This window comes from Pituophis catenifer, unplaced genomic scaffold (assembly GCF_029215685.1).
Source record: "Pituophis catenifer annectens isolate HBS135680 unplaced genomic scaffold, rPitCat1.0.hap2 SCAF_1, whole genome shotgun sequence".
Taxonomy (NCBI): domain Eukaryota; kingdom Metazoa; phylum Chordata; class Lepidosauria; order Squamata; family Colubridae; genus Pituophis; species Pituophis catenifer.
The window spans coordinates 318,944,536-318,959,948 of NW_027256881.1; the positions used below are offsets into that span (position 1 = coordinate 318,944,536).

At 37.4% G+C, this 15,413-nt stretch overlaps 1 protein-coding gene across 1 annotated transcript in view; it reads right to left on the bottom strand.

Annotated features, from left to right (window-relative positions):
- SYNE2 (spectrin repeat containing nuclear envelope protein 2) overlaps positions 1 to 15,413 on the bottom strand; it is a 206,446-nt gene that overhangs the window by 171,501 nt on the left and 19,532 nt on the right. The window contains exons 5-12 of the mRNA XM_070942446.1: positions 14,733 to 14,825; positions 13,877 to 14,058; positions 11,408 to 11,604; positions 9,599 to 9,699; positions 8,599 to 8,700; positions 6,526 to 6,663; positions 5,146 to 5,310; positions 1,015 to 1,127 (exon numbers count right to left, since the gene is read on the bottom strand). Coding sequence (XP_070798547.1) covers positions 1,015 to 1,127; positions 5,146 to 5,310; positions 6,526 to 6,663; positions 8,599 to 8,700; positions 9,599 to 9,699; positions 11,408 to 11,604; positions 13,877 to 14,058; positions 14,733 to 14,825 — 1,091 coding nt within the window. The remainder of the gene's footprint in view (positions 1 to 1,014; positions 1,128 to 5,145; positions 5,311 to 6,525; positions 6,664 to 8,598; positions 8,701 to 9,598; positions 9,700 to 11,407; positions 11,605 to 13,876; positions 14,059 to 14,732; positions 14,826 to 15,413) is intronic.

Consider the following 15,413-nt stretch of genomic DNA (forward strand, 5'->3'; position numbering starts at 1 on the left):
TAAAATGTAAGACAAAACCAATGAGCCTAATCTGCACTCTTTAAAACACACTGTGATCTAAAAAAATGCACAGCTTTTTACCAGTTAAATACGTTGTTCTGTCTTTATTACTAACCGATTTACAGATGTGTTAGGTTGAACTGGGAACAAGAAATGCTATGATCTGATCATGATGATGCAAGAATAATAGAATAAAGTAGATGCATCTGAAGAGCAAAAGAAAGTGTTACAATTGCTAGAGGGCCTTCAGGACCCAGCCAAGACTTTAATAACTATATGAAGTCTTGAAGGACTTTAAAAGACCCCTAGCAATTAATAGAAGCAACATTGAACGAGATGGATCAACAGTCTGATTCAGAATTAAATAGCTTCATACATTTATAAACTAGATGCAAAAATATGAATGACAAATGGCAGGAAATTGGCATTATTTCCAGAAACAAAAAATGTAAGAAGAGCTGTGTTGAATCAGGCCTGTGGCCCATCTACATTTTGCTTTCTATTAGCTGGATTTGCACAATTTGCTTAATCAGATCATTTAGAGCACCATTGTTTGCTATGTTTGCACACATTCCTGGTGAGCTTAATATGTCTTAATCTTAGTTAATTAGTTCTAACTTTGTTTGGTGAAAATTCAGACTATTGAATTAGTTTATATTACAATACCTTATATGAACCCCCCCTCTCCAAAAAACAAAAACAAATTAAACATGTTAATCCAGGCAGTGATTTCAGAGAAACCACAAGCTAGGCTTGAATTGATCATGGGGAGAATAAGACCACACAACTTGCCTACGAGGAAAATCAGATCCTGGGATTGAATAAATTCCCCAATCTAGTGAATACATCACATCTGGAGGATATCAGGTTGTGGGAAATGCATACAATGTGTGTGTCAATAAGAGCAGCAGAGATGCCCACTATCGATCTGCAGTTAGGCTACTAAATATGATAAGAACACAATTATATTTAGCTGAATGCAGCAAATCAAAGGAGGAATTTGACATCACAAACCTTTTTCTCATTTCTTCCAGCTTCTGAGGTGGAACTACCAGCATTCCAGCATTATCTCTATTGTCAAAGGACTGAAGGGTTTCCAAATGTTGTTGAAAACTTTCCATCGAATTCTAAAAACAGAAGCATTATTCACAAATGTCTTACAATTAAAGCATCATTTATTCATCTATATGTGCTGATGATACTCAGCTGTACATTTCCACCCCAGACCATCCCAATGATGCCTTGGAAGTGATGTCCCAGTGCCTGGAGGCCGTGCGGGTCTGGATGGGGAGAAACAGGCTTCGACTCAACCCTTCCAAGACCGAGTGGCTGTGGCTGCCGGCGTCCCGGTATAGCCAGCTGACGCCATCGCTGGTTATTGGGGGCGAATCATTGGCCCCCACGGAGAGGGCCCGCAACTTGGGTGTCCTCCTGGATGCGCGGCTGTCTTTAGAAGGGCATGTGACAGCCGTGGCCAGGGGGGCTTTTTGTCAGGTTCGCCTGATACGCCAGTTGCGCCCCTTTCTGGACCGGGACTCCCTACGCACGGTCACTCAAGCACTCATCACTTCTCGTCTGGACTATTGTAACGCTCTCTACATGGGGCTCCCCTTGGGGTACACCCGGAGGCTCCAACTGGTGCAGAATGCGGCTGCGCGGGGGATTATGGGAGCGACGGGGCGCTCCCATGTGACTCCTCTCCTGCGCGAGCTGCATTGGCTTCCGGTGGTCTTCCGGGTGCGCTTCAAGGTGTTGGTGATCACCTTTAAAGCGCTCCATGGCTTAGGGCCAGGGTACTTACGGGACCGCCTTCTGCCTCCAATAGCCTCCCACCAGCCGGTTCGCTCCCACAGAGAGGGCCTCCTCAGGGTGCCGTCGGCCAGACAATGCCGGCTGACGACCCCCAGGAGGAGAGCCTTCTCTGTGGTGGCACCTACCCTATGGAACAATCTACCCCCAGAGATACGAGTGATCTCCGACCTTCGGACTTTTCGTCGGGCCCTAAAAACTCATTTTTTCCAGTTAGCCGTTCTGTCTTGATTTTAGGGTTAGTTTTAAAATTTTAATATTGATTTTAATTGACAAGTTTTAAATTATGGGCCAAATTTATAAATTATTTTAACTTTATTTTTTAACTGTGATGTTTTGTATAGATGTTTTTATCTTGGCTGTTCACCGCCCTGAGTCCGAAAGGAGAAGGGCGGTATAGAAATTTGAATAAATAAATAAATAAATAAATAAATAAATAAATAAATAAATAAATAAATAAATAAATAAATAAATAAATAAATAAATAAATTTTTCTAGCAATAGGACAGAACAGCAATAGGTTAATAAATTTCTCAAAGAAAAGTATCATTGAATAATTATGGAATAGTTTATAAAAATGGTTATAAAGACAGTTCCTGAAATACTGCATCTTTCTTTACTTAAAGAGCTGATAGTATTCTTTCTGTACAATATGAATATTACACTGTTTTTTATTTTACCTTGTTTTATATTATAGTGCACCCTAGGATATATTATCAGATGCTGTAATTCTTGGGCGATTGCCAAAAGCCCCAAAACCCAGCAGAGCCCACTGATGATGCCTGGTGAGTATGCCTGGGGTTGTATTTGCCCAAAGAGATAATATTCAGAGCAATGCTAGAGTTGGTTGCCCTTTACATTTTCCACTCAATAGCACTAAAAGGCTGAACGAAGTCATCGTTTAAATATCTTACAATGTCGCATCCAGCATAAAGAATGAGGGAAATGTCAAGAGTTTTGGCTTATCTCAAAATGTGACTTCAGCCAATCATTTGAAAAGCAACCCCAAATCTATTGTATCTGTTATGCAATGCATCCTAAAACTGTATATACTATTTCAATCTCTGTCAAAGTCATTTCCTCTTCTAAAATCTGTTTCGTCAAGCTAGAAATCCTAGGTAGATCTGAATTCTCTATATACTTTTTTACTTTTCCTGCTGAAATCTCCTCCCTCTTATATAATTCCTTATAGAAATCTACAGCAATTCTTTCTTTCCCTTGGGTACTAAGCTCTTGCGACAACCAAATCATGTCCAGTCTGGACCACAATTTGTGCCTGGGGGAATAATAAGCATATTGCTCAGCTATCAAATTATACTCACACCAAATATCCTTCAGTCCCAATTCATCCCTCATTTCATTGCAAATGACTGGCAAAATCCTCTTATCTTGTCCTCTATTTTCCCCTTTTACTTGCTCGGCTCCAAGGCCGGAAAACATAAAAAAAAGATTTGTGGTACCTCGTATTGCATATAATTACGGGCAACAAGAATAACATTTGCTCAGATTTGGAAAGACAAATATATCCCACCAGATGAAGCAATAATAAAAAAAGATACTGGACTGTGCGGAAGCAGATAGATTGACCAAAAAATTGAAAGACAGAGACCAAACGCCAACATGTCTATTTTGGGAAAAATGGTATATTTGGCTATTGAAAAGAAGACAACAATCAGATTAATATAATATAAACAGGCGCTGTATATATTGAAGATACTTTATTGCATATATAAAGTGAGGTCGGATAGACCTGATTGGTATATAAGCTCAAAATAGCCTGGATAGCTCAACAGACAGAGCATTGTAATTTAACACCAGCTGTCTGCAATTAAAGTAAGATCGAATCTCGCCAGGCTCAAGGTTGACTCAGCCTTCCATCCTTTCTAAGGTAGGTAAATTGAGGACCCAGTTTGTGGGGGCAATAAGCTGACTTTGTATAAATATACAAAAGTATGAAGGCTATTGCTTAACGCACTGTAAGCCGCTCTGAGGGAGAAGGGCGGCATATAAATCAATTTTTTTTGAAAAAAAGGTTGTCCTGTCTCCCCCGGACTGTATTATGAATATATTGTATAGGTTTATGTTAAATATTAGTTTACTAAGGTATTGTTTATAGCCCTTTATGTTTTTTGTTATGTCGTTTTGTTCTTTCTTTTGTTTGCTTTTTGTCTTCTTTTTAACTACAAATGTAAATAAAGACTATTTTAAAATAAAACTGTATATACTACAGTAGAAGACAAACTCTAATAGAAATGCATGCTTACTCATTTGACTTATTTATTAATTAAATTTATATTCCACCCATCTCACTCTTTTGGGCGAATGTAGGCTGCTTACAAAAATGGTTTGTGTAAGTTGGATTTACTTGATTGTTTAGATTCTTGTTCATTATATAGTGAAGCAAATGTAAGCTTGTGGTCCTTTTTTTCCTCAATATTGTTCACAGTACCCCAAATAATAGGAAAAGGGCATTTCTGATTGTATTACAGTACTAACAGTGCTACAAACAACAGTAAATAAGAGCCTTGGTGGGGCAGCGGACTAAACTGCTGTTAAAGTAGCACTTAGCTGTCAGCTGCCTGCAATTACTGCGAGTTCAATTCTCACCAGGCTTAAGGTTGACTCAGCCTTCCATCCTTTTGAGGTAGGTAAAATGAGGACCCGGTTTGTGGGGGCAATAAGCTGACTTTGTATAAAAAAGAACACCGCTTAGGGGGGACCAAAAAACCCTACTAAGCAGGTATATACAAAAAGTATGAAGGCTATTGCTTAATGCATTGTAAGCTGCCCTGAGTCTCCGGAGAAGGGCGGCATATAAATCGAACTAATAAATGAATGAATGAATGAATGAATGAATGAATGAATGAATGAATGCCATGATGGTTGCTTTAAGCAAGGCAAGTATATAAGAAGATGATATATTTTACCAATACATATTAGTAAAAGGAATTTTGCCTGGTGGGGTCCAGAAGAGCCTTGTCTTCTGTGGCTCTTGCCCCAGAACATCTTATCCCCTGAGGTGAGATTGGCTCCCACCCTCCTGACATTTTGTAAAAGCCTTAAAACCTAGTTTTGTCAGATGGTTGGGGATCCAATGGGAAAGTTTCATACTGGAGGTGGTTGATTAATTAAAAGCTAATCCCACCTCCCTACTCCCCCGTATCCAGCACCCTCCTTTTCCATCTTGTGTTAATGATTTTATTCTGCCATTTTATATTCAATGCTTTTAATGTTTGTTAATGTTTATTATGCTGTAAGCTGCCCACGAGATGGGAAGCAAATAAATTTAATCAATAAATACATTAAAAAATAAATATTTTACTTTACTTAACCAACCTGTACAGCTCTTAATTTTTCTTCAAGGGCAGCTGTTGCTTTCAAATGATCTTGAGAAATGGGTAGATTGTGTGCCAGATGCTGCTCTGTTTCTTTCAGCCAAGCCTCAGTGGCATTTAGAGATGGAGGTAACATATTGTCCAGCTCTGCTTTCCATTCAGTCATCTAGACAAATAAATCAGAGAAATGCTATTAATTTTGGTTCTTCAACTATTCATACTTTATATCACAAAAATATACCAGCATATTGCTTAATCAGAGTAGAGCTGGAAGGGACTTTGGAGGTTTTCTAATCCAAGCCCCTGTTCAAGAAGGAAACCTTATACCATTTCAGACAAGTGACTGTCTAGTCTCTTCTTAAAAATCTCCAAGATGAAGCACCCACAACTTCTGAAGGCAAGTGTTCCACTGCTTAATTAAGAAGTTTCTCCTTCAACTATTCATACTTTATGTCATACAAATGTACCAACATATTGGAACCATTCTACAGAGGAATTATTGAGTCTGTCATCTCCACCTTTGAAACTGTCTGGTTTGGTTCTGCAACCCAACAAGACAGACACAGACTTCAGAGGATAAATAGACCTGCAGAAAAAACAATGGCTACCAACCTGCCTTCCATTGAGGACCTGTACACTGCACGAGTCAAAAAGAAGGCTGTGAAAATATTTACAGACTCTTTACATCCTGGACATAAATTGTTTCAACTCCTACCCTCAAAATGATGCTATAGAGCACTGCACCACAGAACAATTAGACACAAGAAGAGTTTTTTCCCGAACGCCATCACCCTGCTAAACAAATAATTCCAACACTGTCAAACTATTCACAAAGTCTGCATTACTATTAATCTTCTCATCGTTCCTATCACTTATCTCCTCCCACTTATGACTGTATGACTTTAACTTTGTGATTGTATCCTTACGATTTCCTACTATGATTTGATTGCTTATTTGTACCCTATGACTATCATTAAGTGTTATACCTTATGATTCTTGATGAATGTATCTTTTCTTTTTATGTACACTGAGAGCGTATGCATCAAAGACAAATTCCTTGTGTGTCCAATCATACTTGTCCAATAAAGAATTCTATTCTATTCTATTCTATTCTATTCTATTCTATTCTATTCTATTCTATTCTATTCTATTCCATTCCATTCCATTCCATTCCATTCCATTCCATTCCATTCCATTCCATTGTTCTTTTGAGCATATAAGTTACCCCTTTGACTGGCAAAATATTCTATTGCTCCCATCTTTGTTTCATATTTGTATGGCAAGAAATGTGTTTTCATAGAAGCCACATGTTCAAATGCATGAACAAGAAACCTTTTACAACAACAAAATAAATGCAAATTCCTGCGAACATCCTAATGACCTGATAGGATAGGTTATCCCATGCTTCCTTCATCTCCGAATAATCTCCATCCAGCTCTGGTCCTTTTCTTTTAGATTCCAGAATGGGAATGAAGGCTTTTTTTTCTTCATTAAATGCTTCTGTAAATGATAGCATTGCCTAAGGATTTAAATTAATATTGAAAAGAGTAAGTGCACTCAATATAGTCAGTGTCAGATACTTAAAAGAACTAGGGACATTAAGAGGATAGGATTGTCAATGGTTATAGAACATGATATTTAAATGGGACTGGATACAAGGGTAGTTTATCTCTGAATAATGGATGCTCAAGTGAACAACAGAATATTCACATAATGAACTTAACCTGGTTATATCATTTAAACACTTTCTACAACTGGGAGTTGGTCAGTTTATACATTTAATAAATAATAATTTGCATACTAGAATTATATGCAAAATGGAGTAGTTTCAAATAACAGCCTATTCCACAAAAACTAACCAAGCTTAAAATCGCTCACAAGTTCTTTTAATACCACTACAGATAACCCTTGACAACGCGACCACAATCCTTTGACCAAAATTTTTATTGCTAAGCAAGACAGTTATGAAATGAGTTTTGCCTCCATTTTACAACGTTTCTTGCTATGGCTGTTCAGTGAATCACTGCAATTGTTAAGTTAGGAACACCGTTTTTACATGTATCTGATTTTCCCATTGACTTTGCTTGTCAGGTCACAAAAGGTGATCACATGACCCTGGGACACTGCAACCATCATAAATACATGCCAGTTGCCATGCATACAAATTTTGAACACAGGACCATGGAATGCTGCAATGGTTGTAAATGTGAAAAAAGGACATAAGTCACTTTTTTCAGAGCCACTGTAACTTTGAGTGGTCACCAAATGAATGGTTGTAAATCGAGGACTACCTGTGTTAGATTTTTAGGTAATCTGATAAATCACATTGCATAAACACAACCCATATCTATCCATTCTGCTTGGCCATTATTGGAACAGAAAACTAAGCAACAATATTTCAGTCTGATTCTTCTCAGCAGTCTGAATCTTTATCATCAACTTCCTGACCGACAGGTAAATTCTTTATACCGTGATTTATTTTGTTTTAATATTTTTTGCAATTATGATTGGCTTCTTCAATAACACCAGAGATGTAGAAGCTAACATATTCATGGATTTACTGTGGTAAGGATGAACCTGCATGGTTTTAAAAGGGGACTAAAATACATTAACACTACATGATCTGTTCATTAACAGCTATGAGCCCAATTGTTTTTCATTTCACTTCAGACATAAAACTGCCACAAAATGTAAAATGTTCCTATCTTCATATGTTTTATTCTGTTTTAATGATTGTGAAAAGCTACTATTTTAAAAAAAATGAGTAAGAATAGGTCTGTATTGGTAAACCTATGGCACGCATTCCACAGATCTGCGGGCATGCCAGCCATCGCAACAGGTCAGCTCCGCCGTGGATGCATGTGTGCCTACCACCAGCCAGTTGGTTTTCTGGTCTCTGCTGTGCATGCATATGCAGGGAACATGTGTGCATGCACGGGGGGCGGGGCACATCCATGGGGGTCTGCGCGCATGGGGGGCGCACATGGGAGGTCACGTGCACATGGGCAGGGATGGGGCGCATGGGGGGGTCACGCATGCATTGCATTATGGGTGTGCACTCAGTGCCAAAAAGGTTAGCCATCACTGGTGTAGGTAATACTCTAAAGGTCATTAACATTTTAAATAATAATTTTGTGCTTCATATGCATAAATATTTGATCATTAATCAAATTTTATTTTGATTTATTTTGATTATCCTACTGCATAAAAAGTAGAGAAGGAGTGGCATCATGCAAAGGTAGGCCTTTATTAAGGCTGATGAATTCTTTATGTGGCCTGAATCACATAAAATGCTATCATAAAATTGTAACCATGACTAAAAACAGCACAGAAAGCACAATCCAAAATCTTCATTTCATAAAAAGATACCAAAAAAAGGGCTCCGTTGTTATTATTTCATATTTCTTGTAATATAATGTAATCCTCCAAAGGATAAATTTACAAAGTTACTTACTTCAAACTTCCTGTAGAAGGATGCATTCTCTAGCTCAGTCAGCAACTTTGTTAACTTGCATTCCTGTGCATTGAGCCAGCTCAAGGTCTCTTTGATTTTTCCCTGGAAAACAACAAAAAAATGTATCTACTTGTATAGATATTCCTGTTTGCATTGTTACAGAAAATAGTGTTTTGTTACTCTTGTTCCAAGAGACTTTGCCCTTTATAGACTGTTTTGCAAACATCTGTGAAATATATTTGCTTCTAATTCATATCACTTGTTTAGTTTTGGCTCAGTAAGTCGTTTGACCCCAAACATTGAGTGTTTACAGCATAATTCAGCATAATCTGTGACTGAAGCCTCTATGCTTCACCCAATAAATATGGTTAAAATAAACCATAGTTTAGCATGTGATACAGTGTCTAGAATATATCAATCTCGCTATATTCACATATTGCACCAGAGCTATAGCAATAGCACTTAGACTTATATATCACCCCATAGCGCTTCACAGCACTCTCTGGGTGGTTTACAAAGTCAGCATATTGTCCCCAACAATCCAGGCCCTCATTTTACTGACATCAGAAGGATGGAAGACTGAATGGACCTCAAGCCTCATAAGGATTGAAATCCAGACTGTGGGTGGAGTTTGCCTACAATGCTGCATTCTAATCACTGCTCCTAACCACCTAGGCTCCTAAATCATCATATGAACTTTTTGTATTAATTTAGTGTAATGTATGAACCAAACCATTAGCACATATTACTTGTTTTAATAAACCATGATTTTTTAAAAATGATTTAGCATTATATATGTAACAAGATCATAATCTTAAGAGACATTAATTATCAGTGAATGTTCCACCTAAACTAGCTGCAGGTCTAATTAAATTCAGAAAAATAAAATTTATCACAGCATGGATTTTCTACAAAGAACAGTCATAGATAAAATTGGGAAAAAAAAAAACCAGGGTGCAAAATATATATATTAAAAACATTTAGCTATCACATACTGTACCTGCATTCTATCTTCAGCCACAGGTAAACTTTTAAAATACTGGAGAAACTGAGCCACATAAGTCATGATGGATTTTTCATCTGGACTGGTGACATCAACATCTGTGGAATGCCAAGAGCTTTGAATATATTCCAAAGTAGAAACTTCTAATAATACAATGCACTGCTGTCCAGAAAACCCAGCCACTATGTATATTACTGATTAGATCTGCATTGCCCATAATTGTATTTGAGGCGGGTTGCAAAATTGTCTGGATCATACATAAATTATTTTTTCTGGATTTCAATTTAGTACGGTTTATGAACCATTCATTCTAATTTAACATTATGTATAAATGAAACCAATATAGCTTGTTCAACAAAAAGTACTGTTATGTGACAATGCAGCAATTGTGATTATTCTCACAGTGGTTCAATTGGTTATTGACCAATGAGGGGCAAAATTTTATTTTACCTCCTCAAATTTGTGCAGAGGCAGGAGACAGACTCAGTGTGATGGAGAGTCTTCCAATTTAACTCCCCAATGCTTCTATCTCCTGCCTGCTGCCTTATTTCCTCGGGAAACAATATTGGTAATTCATACGTAAAACAGTATGAAGTATTTGAGAGATTACAGGGATTCACCCTGATATTTCCTAGTAGGAAATTATGTTATCAGTCCTTTCTTTACATAGCAGATAGAGAAGGAAATCATGGGACAAATACTTCTGGACCCCTAGCAAGAATGAAATACAATAGCCTTTCCCATCTTTGAATGAAATCTCTGCCACCCAATATATGTCATCTCCCTTTCTCAATGTCAAAGAAGCTCAGAATTTCCAAGAAGAAGCTTCTGAACATTTTAGTGTGGCCCAGCTTGCTACTTTTGGAAATGCAGTTATCAGCCTAAATAAGGTTCTCGAGGGTGGGGTGAGGTGGATAAATTATTCACCGAGAAAGCCTGTAAACAATCTGTTCACAGTATTAGGTAAAGGTAAAGGTTCCCCTTGCACATACAGTATGTGCTCATCTCCCGAAGAGCCAGCGCTGTCTGAAGATGTCTCCATGGTCACATAGCTGGCATGACTAAACGCCAAAGGTGCACGGAACGCTGTTATCTTCCCACCAAAGGTGGTTCCTATTTTTCTACTTGCATTTTTTACATGCTTTCGAACTGCTAAATTGGCAGAAGCTGGGACGAGTAATGGGAGCTCACCCTGTTACACGGCACTAGGGATTCGAACCGCTGAACTGCCACCTTTCAATCGACAAGCTCAGTGTCCCAGCCACTGAGCCACCACATCTCTTTCACAGTGTTAGACCTAGCTCTAAATCCAATCGAGAAGAACCCAGTGAAGAACCCTCATGGCTGAAGAGGTTGCAGAGTTCTCCTTCACCCCATGCCCTCTTAAGTATCTTATACTAGAACTGCAGAATCAGACCATCCTGACACAAATGAATCTGCGGTTTGACCTGAAATAACTTCATATCTCTAAAAACAATCAAAAGGATTACAGAAAAGTATGCTTGATAGTGATATTAAATAAAATTGCAAAGTATATGTTTGATTGTATCTCTGTCACTGCCACTTTTAATATGCATGTTGTTTTTCCTTAATAGTCACATCATTTTATCTATTCCAATTTAATAATATTAATAGTAATAATCTAATATTAATAATATTAAGGCAAGGAAAAGCAAGGGAAAGCAAGGCAAGACCAAAATTGGTAAAATAAACCAGCACAATACAGTAAGCACTGCTGGGATTGACGATGTTCAAAACTCAACACCAAGCAGATTGAAGCTAAAGTGCATGTAAAATCTGAGTTACCTTCAGGTTCAAGCAGACGGGGTATACTGAGTTCCTTCTCTGCTATTTGAAACGCCTCTCTCAAATTCTCCTTGTTTGTTCTCTCTTTTGCTTTCTCCACATCAACCAAGCCTGGCCTTAAGGCATGAATGATGGCTAAGAAAGCTAATCCATTTCTCCAACTGGATTTGAAATCTGCAACGCTGATAGACCCATGCCTATGATCAAAAGCATTTAAAAACACACACAATTAAAGAGAGGGGAGAAATATTATGCTGGAGAAGAAAATAAACATTTGTATACCAGCCTGTTCGCTCATCCTGATTTTAAAACTAGCTATAATCCTTCTACCCTTAGTTTAAAGACCAAAGTAAAGAAGCTCTGTTAACAAATGTATGGATAGATTTTTCTAAAAAAAAGAAAATAGAAAATGTGGGAGGTGCTGTATAGCTTGCCCTGACTTTCAATAGAAACTCTCTGGGAAATTATAACTTAAAAGTTAGAGGAAGGGTGGTTCTTTTCCATGGCATAATAAATTGATTACTGACATAATTCAAATATATTTTGAAAGAAACTTCACACCATTTGTTCCTTACAGCACACTTTCTTTCTATGCAGTTCAGCCAGATGAATGCTGACCAAACAACTTAAACTGAAAACAAACAAGGAAGGAATGTACTTGTATCAGATAGATTTCTTGTCTAATTACATATGAAAAATGAAATAAAAGTTATTCAGTTAGAAGAGTAACTGAATGACTTGCAAAATGGGAAATCAGTTCTGTGTTCTGTCTGCACAACAGAGAACCACAAAAAGACTCAGCAAATACTACCTTCACTTCCTATGCCCATTTAGCCCAACAATCCCATAAATTCATAGTTATAAGAGCTCTTCCCAATCCTGTACATAATTTCCATCACAAGCAGAATACAGACTTGAAAATGAGAAAGCTCCACACAGGTAGAGAATGGGTTGCATTTAGGTGCAACCTAATAGGTGTTTCCTGGGTGCAGAGAGACGAAATGGCTCATTGATCAACACAGGCATCATTTGCTGAACTTTCATTTCATTTTCATTTATTTTTTTCATTTATTTGTACTTGTCAAGCATACATAAGATTACAGATATAAGTATAAACATGATTATGAATACATGAAATGGATACAAATAAATGGGACAGTAGGACAGGGACAGTAGGCACGCTGGTGCACTTATGCACACCCCTTACAGACCTCTTAGGAATGGGGTGAGGTCAACAGTAGACAGTCTAAGGTTAAAGTTGTGGGGGTTTGGGGAAGTAACCACAGAGTCAGGTAGTGCATTCCAGGCATTGACCACTCTGTTGCTGAAGTCGTATTTTCTGCAATCAAGCCTGAAGCGGTTTACCATAAGTTTGTATATGTTGTGTACTCATGTATTGTTGTGGTTGAGGCTGAAGTAGTCATTGACAGGTAGAACATTGTGGCAGATAATTTTGTGTACTACACTTACTGGAGAAGCTTCAGATGTGCACAGAGGGAAGTCGGAAATCAGTTTGCCATTTGTTTCAGCATAACTTACCCAACTCTTTTGATCTCCTGGGCAGAGTCCCAACAGCTATTACCAGTCTGATTACTATGCAAGAGTTTGGAAGGACAGCCACCTACCTCTCCAAAAAGATTGTTTATAATGCTACAACACCAACCTCTAATTACCTACCCCAATTCATCCTGCATTCATTATAAAGTCAAGCTGCAAACTATCAATCTGTTTATATTATGCACTCATAATGAATTTATTCAGTCCAGTCTTCCTCAAGTAATATATAGCAGATGTTTCAGGTTCTGACTCCCATAAATTCCAAGTAGTTGTAATGGGCAGAGATTATTGGAGTTGTTGTCCAAAATATTTGGAAGGAATCAGGAAAGCCTCACATAAACTTTATTTAAAGTCAACTATAGTAAACTACATTTATTCCTTGCACACTCTGAACTAGAACCTGCTATATTGCAGCTTTCTAACATCAGTCCAACCTCTGTTTATAATACGCAACACAAAGAAACACCACTTTTTCTTCCTCTGTTGCTATTCCTTATTTCCATCTCTCTCTCTTTTCCTCTACATTTTTAATTTAGATTTAGAATTTTGAGTCCTACAATATGGCTTTATGAAGTGTTAAATACTTTCGGAAACTGTTATATTTCATACTGTGAACTTTCCATGAAGAAAAAGCAGCTGGAAAATAATTCTCAATGTGCTTATTGAGGTACATCTTTTAAATACTATGTTGTGCATTTAGAGGTCTTTGAAGAATATAATTTTTGTGGATTCTGACACAAACTGGTCTGGTTCATACTTAAGACTAATATGCTGATATAGATGTAGCTGCTTCTCAGATCTGCGCTTGTCTGCAATTACCCTATGGCTCAAAGTTTAAAATAAACAAATAAATGTAGAAATGGGATAGAACAGATTTATAAGGATCAGACTGATTTTCCTATCCTGACATACCTGTCACACTGTTCCTTAGCCCACAGCAGGACAGCCTTCTTCGCTGATATCTTCCATCGTTCCTTTGCTTTGACATTAGTTCTAGCTGTTGGGCTTGCTGCTGGTGATAAATCCACAGTGCTTGGACTGTCCAGAGATGAATGGCTATATCCACAAGAAAGAGCCTTGGCTAATTCTTCAATCTATCCATGGGCATCAGAAAGAAAAAGAAAAATGCATTTGAAAATGTCTGACTGTACCTAAAAGAAAGAGTTAATTCAAACGGCTGATTTTGATATGATCTGCTCCTCATATAACAGCCAGAAAAACCATGCAGAAAAAAAAACTATCAAAAAAAATCTAGTTAGCCATGATTTTGACAAGACACATTTTTCATGCAGGATTTGGCTTTTCTATCACATTAAATAAGTATAGTGACCCACTACATTGAGGTTAGTATCCTGTTAGGAACTATTCTATCTCAACACTATGTATTTGAGTTGAAAAAATATGTAACTAAATGTTCAATATTTTCCTTATTAACTATATGGAGGAAAACATTCAACAAGTAACAGCAATTATAAATAACATAATATTTGAACTTCAATTTGTACAAGCCATGCTAAAATAGGATAAATAACTTCCCAAAATTATTGACTGTAGCCAAAAGACCATAATTTAAGGAGAGATAATACAATGGCAAATGCTATAATAATTTTACATTACAAGTTATATGTTTGAAATAGTTTCTTGGTTTAGCCGTGGTAGAAGAAGCAGAACTGACAAAGTCAGTACTGTATTGAAATTGTGGGACAACCGCTAATTGGAACTTTGAAAAATTTGAAAAACTTTTCTCTTTATGTTGATTAATACTTACATGAAAATGCAATATAATGATCCATATGAGACCGAGCACGATGGATGGTTTTCCTTCTATGATATCAGCAACATGGATGTTTATAAGTTTGAGCTGGAAAAAAGGAGGATTTATTGTTTTGATGAACAGGAAGATACTAGGAGCCTCCAGATGTGCTGAGATTATTTCCTAAAGTTCCCAGTCAACTGAAAGAGGAAAAATTCTTGGCGTTACAATCCCAGGACATTTGGAGGACACCCATAGGAAAGAATGGCTTGTGTTACAAATTTGCAATGTTTAGTGTATGATTTTTACAATGACAATCTTGATCCAATGTTAAGAGGTGGAATAAACTGCAATACCAAAGAAAGAAAATAAGCTTGCTTTAAGATGAGAACATAGTGCCCCAAATCCAACTCTTGATGGGCACAAATAACTGGTTCTCTTCCTTGAAAAAGTAACAACTAACTTGCTCAATTGTGATTGAGGCACCAAAAAAGGACTGCCATGTGTATTTATTGCAAAAAGCAGATACAATAAAAGTACAAGATATCACAGAGACCTAACAATCAATCTGGATGTCCTTCACATGGAGGAAAATGTTCTTAAATAGCTGAGATCTGTAACTAATTTAGTAGTGAAATTGCTGGAAATAAACACTGAATAATTCATTTAATAATTCATTTAATGCTTTAGCAACTA